General features: G+C 43.4%; 1 protein-coding gene and 1 long non-coding RNA gene across 5 annotated transcripts; one reads left to right on the top strand and one right to left on the bottom strand.

Annotated features, from left to right (window-relative positions):
- The first annotated feature begins 75 nt into the window (after window positions 1-75).
- On the top strand, window positions 76-18,656 carry LOC115599212. 4 transcript variants are annotated; one of them, XR_003988217.1, is made up of 5 exons: window positions 76-176; window positions 10,296-10,379; window positions 12,119-12,196; window positions 13,633-13,698; window positions 16,994-18,656. It is a non-coding gene; the product is annotated as an uncharacterized LOC115599212 (long non-coding RNA). The 4 variants fall into 4 exon arrangements; XR_003988215.1 differs by lacking the exon at window positions 76-176 and adding an exon at window positions 6,131-6,263; XR_003988218.1 differs by lacking the exon at window positions 76-176 and adding an exon at window positions 8,848-9,136.
- KLHL22 (kelch like family member 22) lies at window positions 4,409-19,692 on the bottom strand. Its single transcript, XM_030460493.1, is given in 11 exon segments — window positions 4,409-5,381; window positions 5,383-5,415; window positions 5,417-5,481; window positions 5,484-5,541; window positions 5,543-5,584; window positions 6,565-6,798; window positions 7,874-8,066; window positions 9,173-9,891; window positions 11,067-11,232; window positions 12,051-12,320; window positions 19,410-19,692. Coding segments are annotated over 10 exon segments (1,914 nt in total). The 5' UTR covers window positions 12,278-12,320; window positions 19,410-19,692; the 3' UTR covers window positions 4,409-5,204.
- Between the last annotated feature and the right edge of the window lie 103 nt (window positions 19,693-19,795).

Genomic DNA, 19,795 nt, shown 5'->3' on the forward strand with positions numbered 1-19,795 from the left:
GCAGCCGGGGGAGGAGCGGGGGCAGCGCGGGGAGAGGCGGCGGGAGTGCTGCGGGAGTGCTGCGTGTTCGGGCCCGCGTCTTGCGTTCGGAGTGGAGGGAGCGGTCGCTTCTTCCCCCCTTTCCCCGGGCTGGAGTCGTTGAAACCTGCCCCAGCAGTTTCTGGGGTGACTGAAAGGTGAACGGCCCTCGTGGCGTGGTGTGAGGGTGGGTGTCCCCCCCCCTCCCCCCCCTTCGGCAGCCCCTGAGGGGTGGTAGAACCCTCCTCCTCACACACCGCTTCCCTGTCCTGGTGTGCCCACACTTTACCACAGTTTGTTCTCCAAAACCTCTCTCAGTCCTTGGGCTGAAGACAGGTGAGGGGGACCTGCCGGTGTGTCCCCGTCTTTCCCTCAGCACATCTCCTCAGGGCTGCCCGGCTTCCCCTGCCCTGTCAGGGATCCTCAGCCACACTGCGCTTCCCTCCGGGGTCCCGCCGCCCCGGCCTCGGACTGCCGCGGGCCTTCCTCCCCTCTCCCTCAGTGCCCCACAGCACCCTGACTGCGGGCGCCTTGGGGACAGAGATCACCTCCCCTGAGGCTTTCTGGTGGTATTAGTTGGTTTTATTTATTTAAGGAACAAAATGGAGCACTGTGACAATCTCCTCAGATCTTGAGGTAACTCGATAGGTGCTCTGAGGGACAGTTTCCTGTCTCTACAACCCTGTTCTCACACAACGGGGTCAAAGCTCTGTCTGTCTCGGGGCACAGGCAGGAGGGAAGATAGTGGTGCAGCTGCTGAAGAGGAAGGAAACCCCGGAAAGGACTCAGCAGCCTCACGGGCAAGGGCTGGGTAAGCACTTGGCATATGGTGTGGGATGAGCTGTTGGAATTTTTAGAGGGAGTTTGGCGCTCGGTGACCTCAGAGGAGCAGCGCGGGCCTCTGCCTGCTCTGACTCAGGTTTGGGAGGTGGCAGGCAGCATGTCCTGCATGCAGTGTGGGACAAGGGTGCGGCGAAGCGACTGCTGGAGTTTCTCAGAAGTGCTAGAAACCTTAGCAACTAGAGTGAGTTTAGTTCAGTATTGTGACTCCGTTCCATTTGTGCTTTTGATTTTTTGTTTTGTTTTGCTTTGCTTTGGGGGTTGGCACTGAGAAATGAAGCAGCACTGAAAAATAAATGTGGTTTAAAATGGGGAAATAGGTTTAAGATGACTGCAAGTGCTAACTGAGCAGTTGTGCAGTCTCATTCCAGCTTTGCTGTCTTTAATGCTCTGCCTTTTCTGAAAGCTCAGTCAGAATGTGGTCTCCCCCCCCTTTGTTCTTCCTCCTACATTGGCAAATAGTGCCGAGTGTTTGAATTGGAACATAAGGGCTGTGTCTCTACTCATCTAGCAGAGTTCAGATCATCTGAAATGGAGGATTCATCCAGTGTCATTGTTATGCTTTGTACAAAATCACCCAGGAAAGTCTCAACATCACTTAACACAAAAGGATCCCGAAGTAGGCCCTGGATACGTGTACCACTTATGCCAGCTCAAGTACCGTTATCTGCTGGGTGGAAAACAGCAGCTGTTCACTCATGTACAGCAATACTGGCAAAACAGTAGACTTATAGATGAATAGTACCATATGAAAATTCACATTTATGCAAAAAATTTTTCTTCAATTGCTAGGGCAGCTTAGTTGGTAGCTATACCTCTGATCTATTCCTGGTTTAACTGCTTGTTATCTGCCAATGAGAGTCAGTTTTAAACACATGTAGATAGGCTACAATATACTATGAAGGTTAATGTGTTTTCTTCTGTAATTTCTGTCATGTTACCTGGTAAGGCTGGGCTTCAACTTCCTAGGCTACAGACAGGCATCTTGGGTGTATTATACCCCTACAATTGCATTTGGTTTAGGAATAACAGAGAAACCTATCACTTTACCTTTTTATTACATACAAATAATATTTACATTCTTTGTCTTACCTGCTGGCAGCTTCCACCTTCACAGCATCGCCAAATATTTGTAGCACAACTGAGGAGGTGGGGAGCTCCTTAAGTGCATCAGCTGCTGATGAAATAAAAACTGTTGGCAGAATATTCCCTTGAGAAGGTCCTGTCCCTCTTTCTCTGTGCCCAGCTGCTCCTTCCTTTCTCCAGAAGCTTCTGACCACATCAGTTGGGCTGAATGCCAAATGAATTGCACATGTGTCTGGTGTCTAAGTAAGAAGTAAATTTCTGTCAAGAGAATGAGAATCCTTATTTGTTTAAATAAGTGAGTATGCTTCCAGTGCAAAATTAATGACCCTAATTTAAACCATGAGGAAATGGGAAAGGATATGTTGGATTTGGAGGTAGACAGCTGGAGAAGAAATACAGTAGTGAAAGCAGTTATGAAACAAAAACTGAAGCAATTACAATCACTTCTCCAAATGCAGAAGCCTGAAATACTTCAGGATACAAGTTCACTAATTATGAATTTAGCAGTGCTTGTAGCTCTACCTCTGTACTGGCAGGAAGTAGGAAAATAGATTATCAAGAAACCTAGTTATTATTCTTCTGGAGTTCCTATTGTATCAGCACTTAAAGTGCTGGTAATGGAACTACTTAGTTCTGGAAGAGTTGACTGTTCTCTTACAGACCAGAAGAACTTAAAGCTTTCTTGTTCATTGTCCATCTGTCCACAATGTCTTGTGCTGTACAGTCTCTGAGGACTCACTGTACAAAATGAATACTTTTTACTACAAGATACAAGACTAACATATTTAGGAGATAAGAGAATTTATAAATTTAAGAAAGTGGAATCAGCTTAAAAACCTTGTATAAGTTTTTCTTAAGGTAACACAACGTTTAAGTGGACTCTTGAAGGCTAAGTTCCAGGAGAATTATTGAGAGGAAAACCAACCAATACTGTTTTATTAAATCATAATACACAATGCTTGCCCTTAGATTTAGTTCATATAACTTTGGGGTATTATACCAGTGGCTAAAAAAAAAAAAAAAGGATAAATGGAAAAATGGATCACTTATCTAAAAAGCAGTCCTCAGACATAGAAGAGTGGGGAAAAAAAACAAACAATTAATTTTCTCAAGATGTTTCTTTAGCTTAATAATTACTCATGAATGTCTTATGTTCTCCTATGTAATCAAAGAATTAGCTTACCAACTTGTTTGTGGTTTTTTGTGGGCTTTTTGTTTTTGTTTGGTGGTTTTTTTTTTTTTTTGGTTTTTTGTTTTTTTTTTTTTTGTTTGTTTTTTTGTGTAAGATAATACCCTCTAGTGGTATACCTGGGAAAAGAAGCCAGGCAGAGAATTATGAGGGGCTTTTTTATCATGAAAGAGGGCCTGTTGAAAAGTGCAAGTTAAAATGGAAAATGCACTGCAACACTTAGGTTAGATGTCTGGCTTAATTAGAACAGCTGGGTCTAGCATAGGACCTGGACCATGGAAGTAGTGAATTGCTTGTTGTTTGCAGACAAACCAAACTGCCATTGCAACACTTGCAGTCTGAAAGGAGCAGTTCTAGTCATGTCCAGGTCAGAGAGATCTGTCCTCACATCTGAGGGCTACATTCCATTTCTAGACATTGAATGTAATGCTGTAGGCAAAACAGGAATACTTGTCAGCCTTACATAGTGCAGGGTAGTAAGGGATGTATATCCAAGCTCCATGTCAGTAAAAGCTGTTGGTCTTATTAAAAGTGTGTTAAATAGTCTTGCTTCTTTTCCAGAAGTGCAGTTATACTAATGTAATCTGGGTCCTCTTTAAAAATAATCTTGTTTCTTTACACAAAGTATCCCTAAGTAATGGCTAATATCTAGGAACAACTTCATTCTCTAGAGCAGCAGGTCAGTGAGAACAGCGTTGCCATGATGTGATCAATGTGACTACTGTCATATAATTCTGGATTGTCACTTTGGTTTTACCCCTCTCCTGCAACTCCATTATTGCTAAAAGACTTAAAATTTTGTTGTAATTGGACATTATTTTCACGTGGCATTTATTACTTCCCACCCTTCCAAGACAAAGGATACCCTATTATTCAGGTATCCCACTGGTTCAGACTTTAAATCAGCTTCTAATGTTAAGCAAGATGGTTTTCAGAGCAATTATTTTAAGGCCTCATGAAGGAAGGATTTACTATGCTTTACCTTTCTGAGCTCTATTAATTCTGTATTATGTTCTTGGCATTAGTCAACTACTGCAGGGTCTTGGACAAGTGTAATCTTCAATACCTCTCATCTCCTTAGTACTTTTTTTCTTTTGTCATGGCAAACTATTCTTTGCTCTCTTTATCCTCTTCTAAAACATGTCATAGAAGACAGGAAAAAACCTGCCCGTGTCCTAGGCTGGTGTAACTTCATGGATACTGATGTTGTACTATTAGAATCTAATGAAACCCACTCATGTTTGGACTCCATGGTTAATAAATCTGAGACAATAGTTAAAAAGAAATGTTCTGACAAGGATTTATTAACTTATGCTTCTGAAACAAATGTGTCTGACAGTTGAACGATGAGATTGCCATACTCTGTACAGGCTTTTTCTAGGAATCTTCTTTCACTGTGTTGACAGAACCTGCAGTACAGAAGTTCAGGAGTGGGTGTCAGTTCACAGACTCTAACCCAGTTACAAGATGGCTGCATGCCCAGATGAGATGAAGGTTCAGACATTCTTGCCACTGTTCCTGTGTGTTCAATCTTGCTGAAAAACCAATCAAGCTGTCTGACACCTGGCACAGGAGGGAGACACTAGGTGTTACCTTCCTGTGTTAAGCTGGCTAGGAAGTTTTATTACCAAAACGAAAAGAAAAAAACCAACCCTCAAAAAGCTATTTCAAGCTAAAAGCTGGGAGGGAAAGAGCAAGTCAAGCTGAGCCTTCTGTGCCTTTTTTTTTTTTTTTTGTCCATGCCGACAGTTAAGAAAAGTCTCCTTCAAAGGAAAAGAACTTCTATTACTTTAACTGTGAGAAATGACAGTTCTGTGGTTACTTTTAAAATGCTGCTTTCTGGAAGGTGGGCAAATACTGAGTGGAAGTGGCATTTTGTGCAGAACACTTGCTGATGGGCATATATTGGACTGTGGATGGCATTTTGTGCAGAACACTTATTTTTTCAAACCTTTAAATATTTATATATATATACATATATGTTATATAAGAAAGACATATAAAATCTCTAAATATTTTCTTCAAGCCTTAATTTCCTTATCCACTGGCAAAAAATAAATATTAAAGTTATCTAATCTTCACTTGAATTGTCTAATTCCTCCCAATCTGATACACTCATAACTTCTGATGGAAAGTCAAGGTGATACTTCATGCGGTCTGCATGCCATTTCCGAGAACCATTTCTCTGTTTCCATTAAAATAGCCCGGGCAAAGTGAGGACGCAGGCAGCCATCCCAGAATAATCATACCTCCAGCTGGGGTCCTTCCTCCCAACAGTCTCTCCTCTGCATCATAAATGTGGACGTAGTCCATGCGGATTCCTCTGTTGTGGGATCTGCCTCCAAGACATAGATCCTGTTGTCTAAGACCGCAATTCCCGGCTCTCCGTGTCCCGCAGGAAGGGGACAAAACGTTTGTCCACTGATCAGTGCTTGGCCTATAGCAGGCAACCTGTTAAAAAAAAGAAGACAGAGATTAGCCAAATCCAGCTTGCATCTTTGTGACAAAGCCTGGCCATAGGGCAAACTATTTTAGGAAAGCTGTGCATCATCATCATCAGTCTTTTAATGGAGAAAGCCACATCACCAGGGAGTAGAATATAGTACTGAGCAGAAAACTGTGCATAGATGCCATATAGCTTTGAATCCCAACTCATCACCCTGGCTGCTGGAGTACCAGCTGTATGTCATTCAAAGAATATATACAAAAGTGAAAGAGATGGGGGCACATGCTAATATAAGCTCAGACATAATGCATCTGTTTGTGTTAGGCAAAAATGTGTTGGAACATGCAAACATGACAAATCTGCTAAGCTGTTTTCTGGACCATGTGTTGGGAAGTTTCAGATTTCACTGGGTACCTATTTGGATAAAAGCTTTTATTTGTAACCACCTTTTAATCATTCAGATACACTTTTCACTTGGATTTAATTCTGTCATCTTCATTGGCTTTATAACAACAGTTACTTTTTGTGTCTTCTTTTCATGTCTTGCAGTTTCTAGAAGCTGGAATAAGACTACAGGAGAATTCTCTCCAGCCATTATTTATCATCAGATACTGCACATTTAATTGCATTATACAACTGCCAGCCAACATATCCTTACCAACTCTGTCCTGCAATTACATGTTGGTAAGTCAATAGTCCTTGACTGAGAAAAACAGACAACCTAAATAAATCAGTTTGATGTGTGAGGAATTCCAAGTGCTAGAGCTTTACTGCTCTGTGGGTTAGACAACTTGTTCAGACAGAGAGCAGTAAATAAATCATTGCAAGTTCTGCAATTGAATATAGGGGAGAGCTGGTGTAGTAGCTGCTGCTGGGCAGACAGTTTTATTTGCCTACTTACTAGGAGAAAGACATTATGTCAGAGTGCAAGCATGCATAAGAAAGAGACACTTCCAAGAAAGGCAGAGGTATGACATGCTCTCACCTGGTGAACATCCCTCCTGTAGCCAGAATCATTGTTGCTTCCACCAATTACATAGAGCTTTCCTAGCAGTGCAGCCATCCCATGCCAAGCACGTCTCACTGGACCATCTGCTAAAACTTCCCAGTGGTCAGTCTTTGGGTCATAACACTGTAGCTCCTTCAAATAGTCTTCTCCTCTCCTCCCACATGTAATATACATCTTCCCATCCAGTGCTGCTCCAGCATGTGCATATACCTGTACATGGAAAGCAAGAGGTTGAGGTCTGGATTTATGTATTTCAGAGTATGGAACAGACCTTAAAGGAGTGGCATTCTTCATGAGTTATGCAGGTATTGGCACCTGGAAGGATTTTCTTACACACAGTTCTCTTCTAGCTGATTAGAAGTGTGAATTTCTGAATGAAAAACACTAGAATTTCTAAAACTTCCAGAACTGCAGTGGGTTCTCATTCTTTATTGTTCCTTGGTTAGAAGATCATTCGTATTATCACTTTTCTCCCTTGGAAACAATTGGAAACAATTCTGTTGGAGAATTTTCTTACACAAGCAGCGTTATCAGGAATGTTAGATATCCTACCAAGTAGCACTCCACTGGATCTTAAGACTTTTTATGTTCTCAGCATTGACCCATATTTATTATCTGTGACCTGCTAGTTCAACTGCTAGTTTGGCAACTGCTGTTCTAGCAGGATAAATATTACTGATGAGAGAAGACAGCTTCTGACTCACATATTTCAGATGAGTAATGGTCTTACATTAGCTGACTGAGGTGGGATTCTGTATCACATAAGCTGCTGTTACCAGAACTTGTTACCCACCCTCAGTTCTGTGTGCAAGAACTAAGTAGTCTATAGAGGTTGAGTGCCTTCTTATTGGAGCATTACCCTTTCCATATAGGAGTAAAGCACATTGTCAGGGCACTAAGTGAGGAGCTTGTACTGTTGTGGATCACAGTTTACCTGCCTGGGAGGAACATGAACTTCCTGTTCCCAACAGCTACGTGTTCCTTTTGGAATGGTTTTAAGGATTAACATAATGAAGGTGCAGGGGAAAACAAGAAGAAAACAGGAAAAGAAACATAACCTCAAAATGGAATTTACATATATTATTATTATTATTCTCCTTCCTTGATATTCATTTATCCCATATGCAGAGGCTACTTATTGTTTTCTATCTGGGTATCAGCACATTTAAGCTACACATTTAAGCTTAAACTACAATTCTTGAGCTACAATCTACAATCGAGAAAAGCATCAAAAAGGATGATTGGGGGGAACTGCAGTAGTGTGTGTGACTAATGCACTTCTTACCTCCTTCTTCAGAGGTGTCACATATTCCCAAGTGTTGCTTTTAGGGTCATACCTCTCCACTTCCCTCAGGTCTTCATGGTAATCTCTGCCTGCGACAGCATAGATGTAGTTGTCCACAACACAAACACTGAGGTCAGCGTGCTCCTGCTGTAGGGACTGGATCTGGAACCATTTGTTGTGTCGAGGGTCATACCTTGTAAAAGAATGGGATCAAAGGGAAGTTATTCACACAGCTACAGACCCACTGCTGGAATACCAGACAGCTCCACAGATGTGGGTTACTGTACTGTCTTTGGTAGAAATTGAGCTCAGCTGTAATTGGAGTGAAATTTGGCCTTGTCAGCATTTTATTATTAGCAAAGTTGTTTTAGTCTATTTTTAGAAGATCTAATCATGCTATAAAAGCTTAGGTTTTCCATTATCTTATACACTGCTGTCAGATTATATATCAAAGTCTCTGCTTGCATAAAGCCATCCTACAAGGTAAAACAGTCTGAAAATAGCACAAAGACTGAATATGGATCTTCAGGAGTCCAGAAATATTTGGTGTGCATAAATATTTGGTGGCTTCTTTGATTCTTTTTGCCAAATACCTGCTGCTCAAAGTGAAACTCATGTTTAATTTTCATATCAAAATATCCAGTCTGGGAATTTTAGTTGCAGAGAAAACTGTGAGGTGAAACTTAATGCTATAAAATAGGGGCAACTCTTGTAAAACTAGTAAAAATTACTCTTATATAAAGATAAAAGGTTTTTTTTATGTCTGGTTTTGCAATATAATGGGCATTAAGATCTAAAAGTGCTCCTTCCTCCTTCTCTCTTCCCTGGAACAGAACCATTTAAGGGAACACTGGAATGCTGTTATTGTGCATGCCAATTCTTGATATCAACCAGTAATAGCATTTTATTTAAAAATCCCTTTTTGTAGTTACATTCTTTCGTATTGGGACCAAAACTACACACAAAGAACTTCTAGAAAGTCCTGGTTCAAGACCATCCAGACATTCTAGAGAATCCTAGTTTATTATTGCTTCCCTCACCTTTAATACTGCTCCCACCCTCCACCAAGGTAGAAAGCAGCACATGCAATACCCCAGTGAGCTTGGCTGTGCCTCACAGGGGCTGCTGGGAGCTTCCTGGTACTCTCAGTCTTATTTATTCCTTGTGTTTTCTTTCTGTCAGGCCCCTCCTTGGTTCCTAATCTTTCAGCTAGCAAGAGTACAGACTGCTCTGCTGGCTTACTGTCTGGATGGGAACAGGATGGTAATAAAAATAATAGCAGGATTATCCTTATCTTACCTCCAGCACCTTGACTCTGCTCGAAAACCACTTACATTGTTGTCTCCGCCAATTAAATATACAAAGTTATTGAGAACAGCAATGCCCTGGTTGGACATTCTGGGGGCTAGTGCAGCTGTAAAGTGCCTCCACTCTCCCAACAAGGGGTTCAGATACTTGGCTTGATCACTGAGGACAATGGATGGAGTAGAATGCATCCCTCCAAATCCCACTACACACTGGAACTCTGATCTCAGCTGTGTCTGGGAGCTCTGGAGCATTGGCTGAAGACATTCGTTCTTGTGGTACATTAATGCATCTGCAACTGTATCTTTTAAAGGACATGGGCTTAATTTGTCATGAAGCCTTTGCAGGATCTCGGGTCCCATCAGAGGAAAACGAACTGTCTCAAGTAGCTTAAGGGGCTCCATCAAGGAGACCTGATCTGTCTCCACTTGCTCCGGAGGGTAATGATAAAAGAGTGCCCCATCATAAACTTCAAACTCATAGTTAACCTCCAAACGGTTGCTGCTGAGAAGGGAGTAGACCTTCTGCAAGGGTAGCTGTCGGTACACTTGTGTCCTGGAGAAAGCTGTGAAGTTCTTTAAGATGTAGGAGTCCAGCTGTTCACTCAAATGTCTCAAGTCATAATGGTCAGCTAGTCTGTATACATCAAGGATGTTCTCTTCATCTACCCAGGACATGAGAAAATCACAACAGAATTTAATGACTTCTGGAATCTGCAAGAGAGAGGTATTTTTCATTTTAAGATACCGCTCACTCAAGAGACAAGTGACAGAAGCCTGGGATGACTGTAAGAAAGTTGTCCACAAGATGACTGCTCCCCTCACAGTCTGATCACCATGTTCACTTGCATCCAGTTCACCTCAGAGAAAAAGAACTCAAAAGGGGGTGTGTATATGATTATAATACACATCTTCTAACCATGCTACACTGCAAACCTGAGTTTGGTTTCAGGTGCAGCAGCAATGAGTCTTCCAAGACATGTGGGACAGTGGAGAGCCAGGCTGCCTGCTCTGTTAGCATGGCACCAAGCTGCAGGCTGCCTGGGCAGCAGTCATGGAAATGGAAGGCATGGTGGACATGGTGAAAGCCAGGTTTACAACCACTCTTGTTTTTTCAGAGCACTACAGACATGCTGTATCAAAGACTGCACCTGCAACAAATATATCTGCATCACTGAAGAGAACAGGAAGCCATTTGAAAGGTAAATTAGTATTTATTTTTGTCTTCTGAATAGACTTTGAAGTTGGTATCTGGTAGAAGGGACTAATGGCAAATAAAAAACTAACTGCTCTACAAAAGCACTACCCATAGTGGTGTTAAGCATGTAGAAACCAACCAAAGCAAGCACACAGAAAATTAAGAGTACCAAAGCCATGTGCAGTAGTTAGTTGCAGGGGAAAACAGAGAAAAGAAACTTGTCTTAAAGGCACATGAACTCTGCACTTAGTGCAGAAACCATAGTGGCAGGATTTCCTGTAGTGACAGGGTCAGGGGAGGTTATGTGCCTGTGGACTCAATCTGGGGATGATCTTGAGCAGCACAACAATTTCTGAGCCCTGTCCTCTACTGTAGGCCAGAGGTATTCTGTTCTAGAGAAGCTTTCATAAGCAGATCAGTGAAAGTGAGTGGTACAGAAAATAGTCCTCTAGATAAAATGGTAAATGTTTCTAAGTAGTTGAACCACTGGCACAAATGAGATGTGCAAGTACTTATTAATTTTTCCTACCCTTCCACAGCTGTACCAGTGGGTAAGGCATCCTAAGGAAGTTCTTCTCATCAGAGCCATGCTCTTATTCACCCCCTAGCCAGATACCCATATTTTCTTTTTCTTTCACTGCTGCTTTTGTTTCTCGCTTCTTTTTTTTGGTCACATCCCCCAGTACCTCACCTGAAGTTGACAGGCTGCAGCTAAGGTTTCCTGTACACTGTTCACACTGAGTTCCAGCTCAGAAGTGTAAATGAAGTTCAAGATTTTACACATTGCATTGTAGGAGATGCCATGAATATGAACTTCCTCTTGTTCCATCTCTCGCAGTCCTCCTGCAAACATCCCTCTGTAAGAAAAAGACAGTGGCACATGCTATGGCAGATTTGCATCGAAGCTATTTTCAGTTTGCCTTGTCTTAGGAACATAAAAAATATTCAGAAATATAAAATCTAGCCATTTTTATGGGATTACCTGTTCCCTAAACCAATGACAGAGAGTACAGGCCTTTAGGACCTAAGAAAGTAATACTTTTCAATGTGCAGGAGATCTGCAGGGGCTATTTGAAAGGCACGATTCACAGCTGAAGGATTTAAATACAGACCCAGTACGTATGGTTAGTCTGTGGGCAGAGACAGATACTCTGGCTATGGGGGAAGAGGAAAAATAGAGGAACTTGGGACTGAGGGAATTTTTTCTAAGCTACAGCAGTTCTTCCTCCATTTAGAAGTTCATCTGGATTGTCTTGGGATTTGTTGACTTGCTTTATGAAAATAAAGCCAGTTAAAGGAACTGCTGGTCAAATTGACCAGGGGAAGGACAGTGAGTCACACTATAGGCATGTAACAGAGGAGTGACCCATTTCTGGTGACTTTTTTTTTGTATTATGAAATGTTCACCACAAGGGTGCATTTATACAGAAGACACGTGTTGGATAGCCTCCTCTCTTTACACACCTCCAAGTACCACAGGCAGTGGAGGTAAGCTCAGTGTGCTTTATTTCTATAGATACATAACAGAGAGATGAACAAAGCCATCCTCAGTATTTTGAAACCCATTCAGCTCCACCTCACGGGTCTCATTTTACATCCAGAGCTAAGCCAGACGATTTGGATGTTACGGATTCGAGTCACATTCAGACACGTGCTTGTTACTGCTCAAGTGTACCTGAAATAGTCACAGGATGCAGCCAGGAGTATACGATGAGCCTCAATAGGTTTCTCTTCCACTATCAGAACCACATCAAAGAGGATGCTGCTGTCTCGGAGCGATACCAACCCACTGAGCAAGGCCTGGGAGTGCTCGGCGCTGCGGTAAGTGTTGCTGGTGCGCTGCTGGAGGGAGGGCTGGAGTTGAGCTTTGTGTGGCTGAGTCAGCTCCTGATCCTCCGCCATCCCAGGCAGAAATGCTCAGCCACCAGCTGTAGCAGAATGAAATCTATGAGACAACAGAATCAGCAGAGGTTTGTGCCTTTTGCTTCATGAATGGTCCTCTGACCTCCCGCCTGTCACAGTAAATAAATCAAACCGACTCTCCAGTCAATGGAGGGACAGTTCTACCCTGATTAAATGATTCTGAATGATGATACTGGAAATAGACAGGTGTATATCCACACACAAAATTGGTAGAACATGCTTTTTCAAAAAGGTATTCAGATTTTTGGGTTTTCAGTCCAAGAGCCAGATTATGTTGCATGTAGGGATAATTTTTTTTACTAAGTTTCACTTCCCAGCCCATTACCAGAACTTCGTTTCCTTTTCATTTCTGCATAATCTATAAAAAGAACAAAACTGACACAATTACTGCCAGAATTCCAAGTTGCCTAGCACCCTCAGATAATTTGCTGCAAAATAAACTGCATCTTCACTCTTTTTTTTTATATTTTATGCTGAAATCTGAAAGCTCCCCTCTCTCCCCATCTTTGCTTTTTCACTTTCCTTAGCTAAGCACATTACCAATTGTCATTCTATAAAATATATGAAACTGTAGTCATCACTGGGAGATTCTTTATTGTGACAACTGCTTTTCACTTCACTGAGATCCCCTTCAGAGAGAAGGTACTTTCCCCAGTGTAGGCACTGCAGAGGGCTATCCTGTACCTTTTTCTAGGGCTGCCATTGACACTGCAGGAAGGTCCCCTATAGCACATGGGGAAACACCTGTAAAAAGCAAACTGGAAGTGATTGTGTTTCATGTCTGTGGTTAAGCTCTCAAAAATCTCATGAGTCCTCTTCTACCATCCTGTAATTTACCCTTGCCATTGTCTCTGAAGAATGTCAGACGTTGTATCAGGCAGAGCTCTTAGACTCTATCCAGTTGTCTGAGAGCATTAAAAAAAAATGCATCAGCAGAAGGAAGTAACAGCTGATATGGCTGCTTAAGACACAGATACAATAGCCTCTCCTCCAGCAGCCTGGGAAATAGCTTAGAGGCACAAGTGACAGTCACAAGGGGTTACTGGCAGTCAGAGAAGCAAAAGCAGAACAAACCCAGCAATTCCACACAAACAGCAAAGAAACAGAACCATTGATTAACTGTGCCAGCCAGGTAGTGAGTGCAGCACTGGAAATCTCTCAAAGAGGCAATCTGGATGACACTAAGAAATATAAAAATGTTTATTGTTCTGCCTGAAGGAAGTTACTTTATACTGCCCATAACAAAAGGAGGTTAGGTGGCACTGCATGGTAAATGGGATGGAAAAAAAAAACCACCTGAAAAAGCCTATTAATAGTTGTCTGCTCTTTTCCAGCAAGATCAAGACAACCAGCTCAGAAGAGGAACTCTGATGGAACAGCCTTCTAGGGAGCACATTCAGGTAGATTATATGGGGGAACCTATCTATCATCAGCTGAAGAGATGACTAATGGATTATTTTTCATGACTGGTACATGCTTTTCCTAGAAATAAGATTATTTTTTTAAGCAGACAAAACTTTATCATTTGGTTTGCTCCTGGGAAATACTAGAAGTGATGCAGTAAGAAAGGCAGGTGAAGTTACTAGATGCTGAGCAGAAATTTCCCATTTCACTAAAAGGGAATAAATGCAGCAAAACCAAAGTAGAATGAGATACGGTCAGATAAGGAACAAATCAAAATAAACCACATTATGTCTTTAATATGGTTTGATGTGGTTAACACTGCAGAGTTAATGTGGTCAATGCTCAAAAAAAGGTTTCATCTTTTCAGCAACTTGGAGAGCTTTATCAAAAAAGTCTCTGTGAGAGTCAAATCATTGCATCAAAAAGCAGAAGTAAATGTAACAAATGAACTATTTTCTGAATTCAAAGACTTATTTTGGGTAGGGGAAGCAGCATAACTGGCATCCATAGTTACTTGCTGCTAACAATTTTGGATGTGTAGGCTGAATGCCAGTGCTGCATTACAAAAAGGTTAGAACACTACTGAGCAGGTACAGTGTATGTGCTCTGAAACTGGCCAGCACTCATAAGAAAGTTTTGTACATGGATGTGTGAAGGTTCTTAATTACACTGTGGCTTCTCACAGAACCTGCATCCTGTTATATATACACCTCCCTACTCTTCCTGAACTGGGCTTCAAGGCCAGTGTTAAGTACACAGTAAAGTACAAAGTAAGTACATAACAATCCATTGTTATAGTTTTGACCACTGGCAATAGGCTACTCAGAAAAATTCTCCCTGCAATGATTTTTGAGAACTGTTCTGAACTTCTAAAATTAAAGGTGAACATTTGTGGTGGTAGTCTGTGATGTCTGACTGACACAGATGGTTAAGTCCTCTTCTTTGAGCCAAACCCAAGGAAAAGCCTCTTAACTCATCCCTAGGTAGCCTTAGGAGCTGGTAGAAAAGACCTGTAAGACAAAGAGGGGTGGAGAACCATTAAACTCCTGGTGGGGGTGGCCAACAAGATTTCATTTAACTGATTACTGAGTGTGCTCAGCTTTGTAATAGCTGATGGAGGAGCAGATGAGGTTGGGTAGGTAGGAAGTTACAAAGAGTGGCTGCAGGAGCAGGGTTAGTGGGGCTATGCTGTGGGCTTCTTTGAAAGAAAAGAGGGGTGTCTGAGTTTTCTGGATTAAATACAGTGTGCTTGGTGAGCTGACAGTTTTGTATATTTCTCTGTGTACTGTAAATGCTGACTACAAGTTTGCTGGGGATGGATCCTGGTGTTAGCACAGCACTTTGCTTCTCAGACTGTGTGGTCTGACTGACCTGTGTGTTTTGTGCCTTTGTTACCATCTAAAAATCTGGTAGCTCAGACAGTGAAAGTGCTATTTTACGTGTGGTGTTTCAGCTGGGTGTCAGGAATGACTGTTAATATAGTGTCTATCAGTCTTAACAAGGAAATTTATTGATTAATACTTTGAGCTGAAAATAATATAACCCTATCTCCTCAAACTTGTATTTTGCTTAATCTTAGTGCTCTTTATTAAATAACAAACAAAACAACCCACACCTAAATGTAGTACAAGTGGTACAGTTCTGAATGGAGAGACAGTCACCAGGTTTGTTCAGCCTCTGGCATGCTGCAGAAAACCTTCTATTTATTGTTTTTCCTTCCTGACCACTCAGGAACTTAACTGCCTTTTTAGGGCTTGAGATGCCATTCCCACAGGCTGCCATACCTGTCCTTGTAACTGCAGGAGCTGTAGCCAGGCCCTGGCAGCTAATGTCAATGTACAGCCCTTTGAACCATGCACCTGAGTTCCCTCCATCCTGAGCATCCTTACTGTCAGCTTTTTGCTTGCAGGATGGCCTTGAGGCCTCTTATCTGTTATCATGAAACTGACTCTGTGACTGAGCCAAGTTTCCTAGAAATCTCAGTCATGTATTTTATTTATTTTCTCTACTGTTATGCAAGTTCCTCACTGATGGTCTCCTGTTAGCAATGGGATTCAGTGGCTGAATATTGCAGGACTGACCCTAAGGTAGAAGAGATGAGGAATACTTTCTATTCACAGTGCTTCCTTCAACAGTAGCAAAGATTAAAAAGTATTGTCTCATGTGCTGTAGGATGCTGTCTATAGAAACAAGGGAAGTCCTTGTTCCAACCACTTAGAAGCTGCAGAGAAAATCAGACTAGAGATTTCCTTAGCTGGCTGCACAAGGTATTTTAGACTGCAGTTATGCTGGTGTGCATTTGTCTTTCAAAGGAAAAGGGTTAATGTAATTATTAATTTTCATGTATTACTACAGAGTGACAGTTCATAAAGACAAGGAGGGGTATGAGGACAGTAACTCTGTGTGTACTTCTACAGGCAATACTAAGTAGGAAGACATGGACTTGTGGTTACTTCAAAAAGATAAAAAAACCAAACAAAACAAGAGTCCTGTTATCTTAAGAATATATCTGTGTTGCACTGGGAGCATTTCCAGGCAGCTGAGTCAGGTGTATGTCCTGGATGCATCCTGCTGCCATTCCAGATACACTCAGCCTTTATTTTCTGATGAGATGCTCTGCACTGATTTTGTGCTTTAAACTAAAACTAGTGTAGATAATTTATAGTGCTGAAGTCTATTACTGGTATTACACCACAGGATATACACCTAGACACAAGTATTCACCCCTTCTATGACTACCATCCATGTGATGCTTACAAGTGTGTGGTGTGTGTGTAGGGGGGGCTTGGTTTTCTTTGGCATGGTTGTGCTGACAGCCTGGAGTCTCTGCTGTAAAGAAATGGCTGGATAAAAGAAGGATTATCTGAGTTAGTTTCTATGGAAACTCAGACATTTTTGTATTGAAAGTCTTGTGGCTGTCATCTCCACAAAGAGGTGTTTTTATGCAGACAGTGATATTTTCTTGTACGTCAGCCATGCCCAAAATAAACCAGAGCTTGCTGGTGTCAGGTATCCAAACTTGTTCAGCTTACTGCCATGTGGACAGGTGGTTCAAGCTTAGTGGGGATGCCATCCTTTCTTAGAACTGTGGAATAATTTAGGCTGGAAAGAAACTTAGGAGGTTGCTAGACCAATCTGCTTAAAGAAGGGAAAACTTCAAAGTCAGTTGAGGATGCTGAGAGCTTTGTTTAGCCAAGCACAGAATCCCCATCCTTGTCAATAATCAGAAAAAAAGGAGGGCTTAACCATCAAATTTTCATCTTTATCCTGCCTGAATTTCTTTTCCTGCAGCTTGTGACACTTGTCAGCCCTGGCACTGTGCACCACGAAGAAGTGTTTGGCTCTACATTTTCCAACACCCATTACATACACAAGCTTTACATGCTTGTGCTAACACAGCCCAGTATGCAACTGGCTCCTGCTGGAGGAATCCTATTCAACTTGCTGCTCATCAGGACCCCTGGGCTCTTCTCTTGCAAAGCTGGCTTCTAGCCAGACTTGTCTCCAAGCTGTCCTGATACAGGGAGTTACTCTGCCCCAGGTTCATAACTTCACCTTTGCTATTAAACTCTGTGGTTCCTCTTAGTCCATTCTTGCAGCTTGCTGATGTCCCTCAGCTGCAGCTCTGTCCTTTTTCCTGCAGGCCAGCCTCTTCATAGCTTTTTTCCTAATACAGAGCAACCAGTGTGCTGTGCTGATTGTGATCCAACTAGATTGAGCCCTTAGAAGTCTCAGTGCATTGGAGGAAGTTTAAAACCTGTGCCCTAAAGCTTCCCATACCTTCATCTCTCCCTAGGGAGTAGCAAGAATTAGGATCTAAACCAGGGTTCATCTGAAAGCCTGAGCAGGAGGCAAGATCTAAGACTAGAGCAAAATGCTGGTAACACTGGCTCTGGGGGTTGCACATAGGCAGAACCTGGCTATGGACCAGGATTTTACCAGGGCAGAGGACACACAAACAAATAGATCAACTAGTCAGGGAGTATGCAGAATAGGAAGGCAGCTGGGTGCCTGCCAAAATAGTTCAGAAAACAGATGTGATGCCACAAACAATTTAAATCGAAAAGCAAAACTATTGTTCACCCTGAGCACAGTGCAGATACTGGAATATTTCACCAGCTTGATGATAATTTGCAGGGGGCACTTGTAAGACCACTTGCCACACAGAAGACAACTGAGGACACCGTTATGTGCAGACAAGACTTATGCCAATTTCGTGCTTTTTCATGGGAAAGGGAAGAGGGGTGAGGGAAAAATAGAAGCTTTGCTCAGCAGTGCTTCTTTCAGAACTATCCCAAATGCTACCAAAAAATTGTCATGAAGAAAACAAATTCAATACAGTGCTTAAATGCTTTCTCTTGTGGCTTCATCATCTGTTTAAGAGTCTAATTTATCTCTTACTCCCTCTTCTTTATTTCTCATCTCTGTCTTGAAACATGATTTAGTTTTCATCTGAGTCTTTCAGTAGTTATGTTCTGGTTTGGATGGAGTGGCTGCTTGTCTTTGAAGGAAGTTTTAACCAACCGTATTCAGGCAGGATGTATCTGCTTACCCTAAAAACAAGTGCCCTACCATTACACCACTTTTTTCCAGAGTCAGAATGTAGTGTTTAGTTCTATGTCCAGACAGATCTGGTAAATGTGCAAGGAATGTTTTTTGGACACAATTGTTTTAATTATCCCAAGAACTCTTGGAAAGTCCCTCAAAAACCCAAAGAATTTCCCTGGTAAGAACAACACTTTATTTTTTTAACTAAGCTTTTACAGGGTCAAGCTCCCTGAATAATAACTATGCCAAAAGTGCCATTTTATGAATTAGCCAATGGTATAAATTCTGTCAATCTTGAGAGACTCAGCTGGTTGGCAAGAATCTGCTTTGCTGAACTGCTTAAACAATATGAAGAATTTTTAATAATCTAAAATGCAAGGAGGAAAAAACCACTAGAAAGTCATTAATTCTGTGCCAAATACAATTAATTATTCTGCAAAGAAAGGAAAAGCCTCCTCCAGCATGGTCTAGCTCTGATTTTGGTATCAAACATGAATTCATTTGTATTATTCACCACATTCATTTTATTCCTGCAAACAACCTGAGGCTCCCCCCTGCCCTGCAATTCCTGCATTTCCCCATCGGGGACAGGGACTGAGCAGTTTTTCTGCAGGGGAAGGCTGCCGGGAGTCACAGACCATTAAAGAGAGAGCCCGACTCCAGGCTGCCCGTCTGAGCCTTCCTCACAGAGGGAACAAGCGGTGAAAATCCCCACGCTCTGGGTTTGATTTTCCTTTCCCCCGCTGAAAACGCCTCCGGAGCTCCTGACACCCGGCACCCCCCCTCTCCCCGCACCCGGGCGCAGGGACGCGGGGCTTGGCCCCCACCTCTCCAGGGCACCCTCGGGAGCTCCGTGCCGGCTGCGGGGCCCGGACTGCAGCAGCCTCCGCCTCACCGGGGCGGCCTCGTGTGCGGCAGGGCCTTGGCACGGGGCTGCCAGACCCCGTTCACCGCCCCGGCCATCCCTGCGGGGAGCAGGGCAAGCGGGAACCGGCTGACCCCCGGGAGCCCTGGCCGGGGACAGGCTCCCGCATGCGGCCCCGGGGGTCGCTCGGTCCCGCGGAGGGAACCGGGTGGAGCCGCCCCCCCGGGACCGACCCAGCCGGTGTCCTGCGCTCCCTCTGCCCCCTCTGCCGCCGTCGCCCCCCTGGCTACTTACCGAGAGCGGCGGCGGCCTCCGCCAGCGGCTTCCGCCTTCATGTGCGACCCGGAAACCGGCCTGACGGGCCCGCCCGGCGAGGGAGGAGCGGCGGAGGCGGCCGGAACCGGGGCGGGCGGCGGGGGCGAGAACCGGCAGCGTCACCCGGGCACCCGCCAGCCCGAGGGGGCCCCAGCGGTGCTGCGGTGTTTCTTGTGCCCGGTGCTGCACCGGGCTCGTATCTCCGCGGCGGCACCCGGGGCTGCGGGCGGCCGTAGGGCCCCGGGGTGGGTGCGGGGGCCGGGAGGGTGCCGGGTGCGGGACTACATTTCCCAGCGAGCCCCGCGCCCGCCGGAAGCTCCCGGGGAGGGGGGTGAGGTTGCAGCAAGGACTTCATTTCCCTCCAG

This window comes from Calypte anna, chromosome 15 (genome assembly GCF_003957555.1).
Source record: "Calypte anna isolate BGI_N300 chromosome 15, bCalAnn1_v1.p, whole genome shotgun sequence".
In the NCBI taxonomy this organism is placed as follows: domain Eukaryota; kingdom Metazoa; phylum Chordata; class Aves; order Apodiformes; family Trochilidae; genus Calypte; species Calypte anna.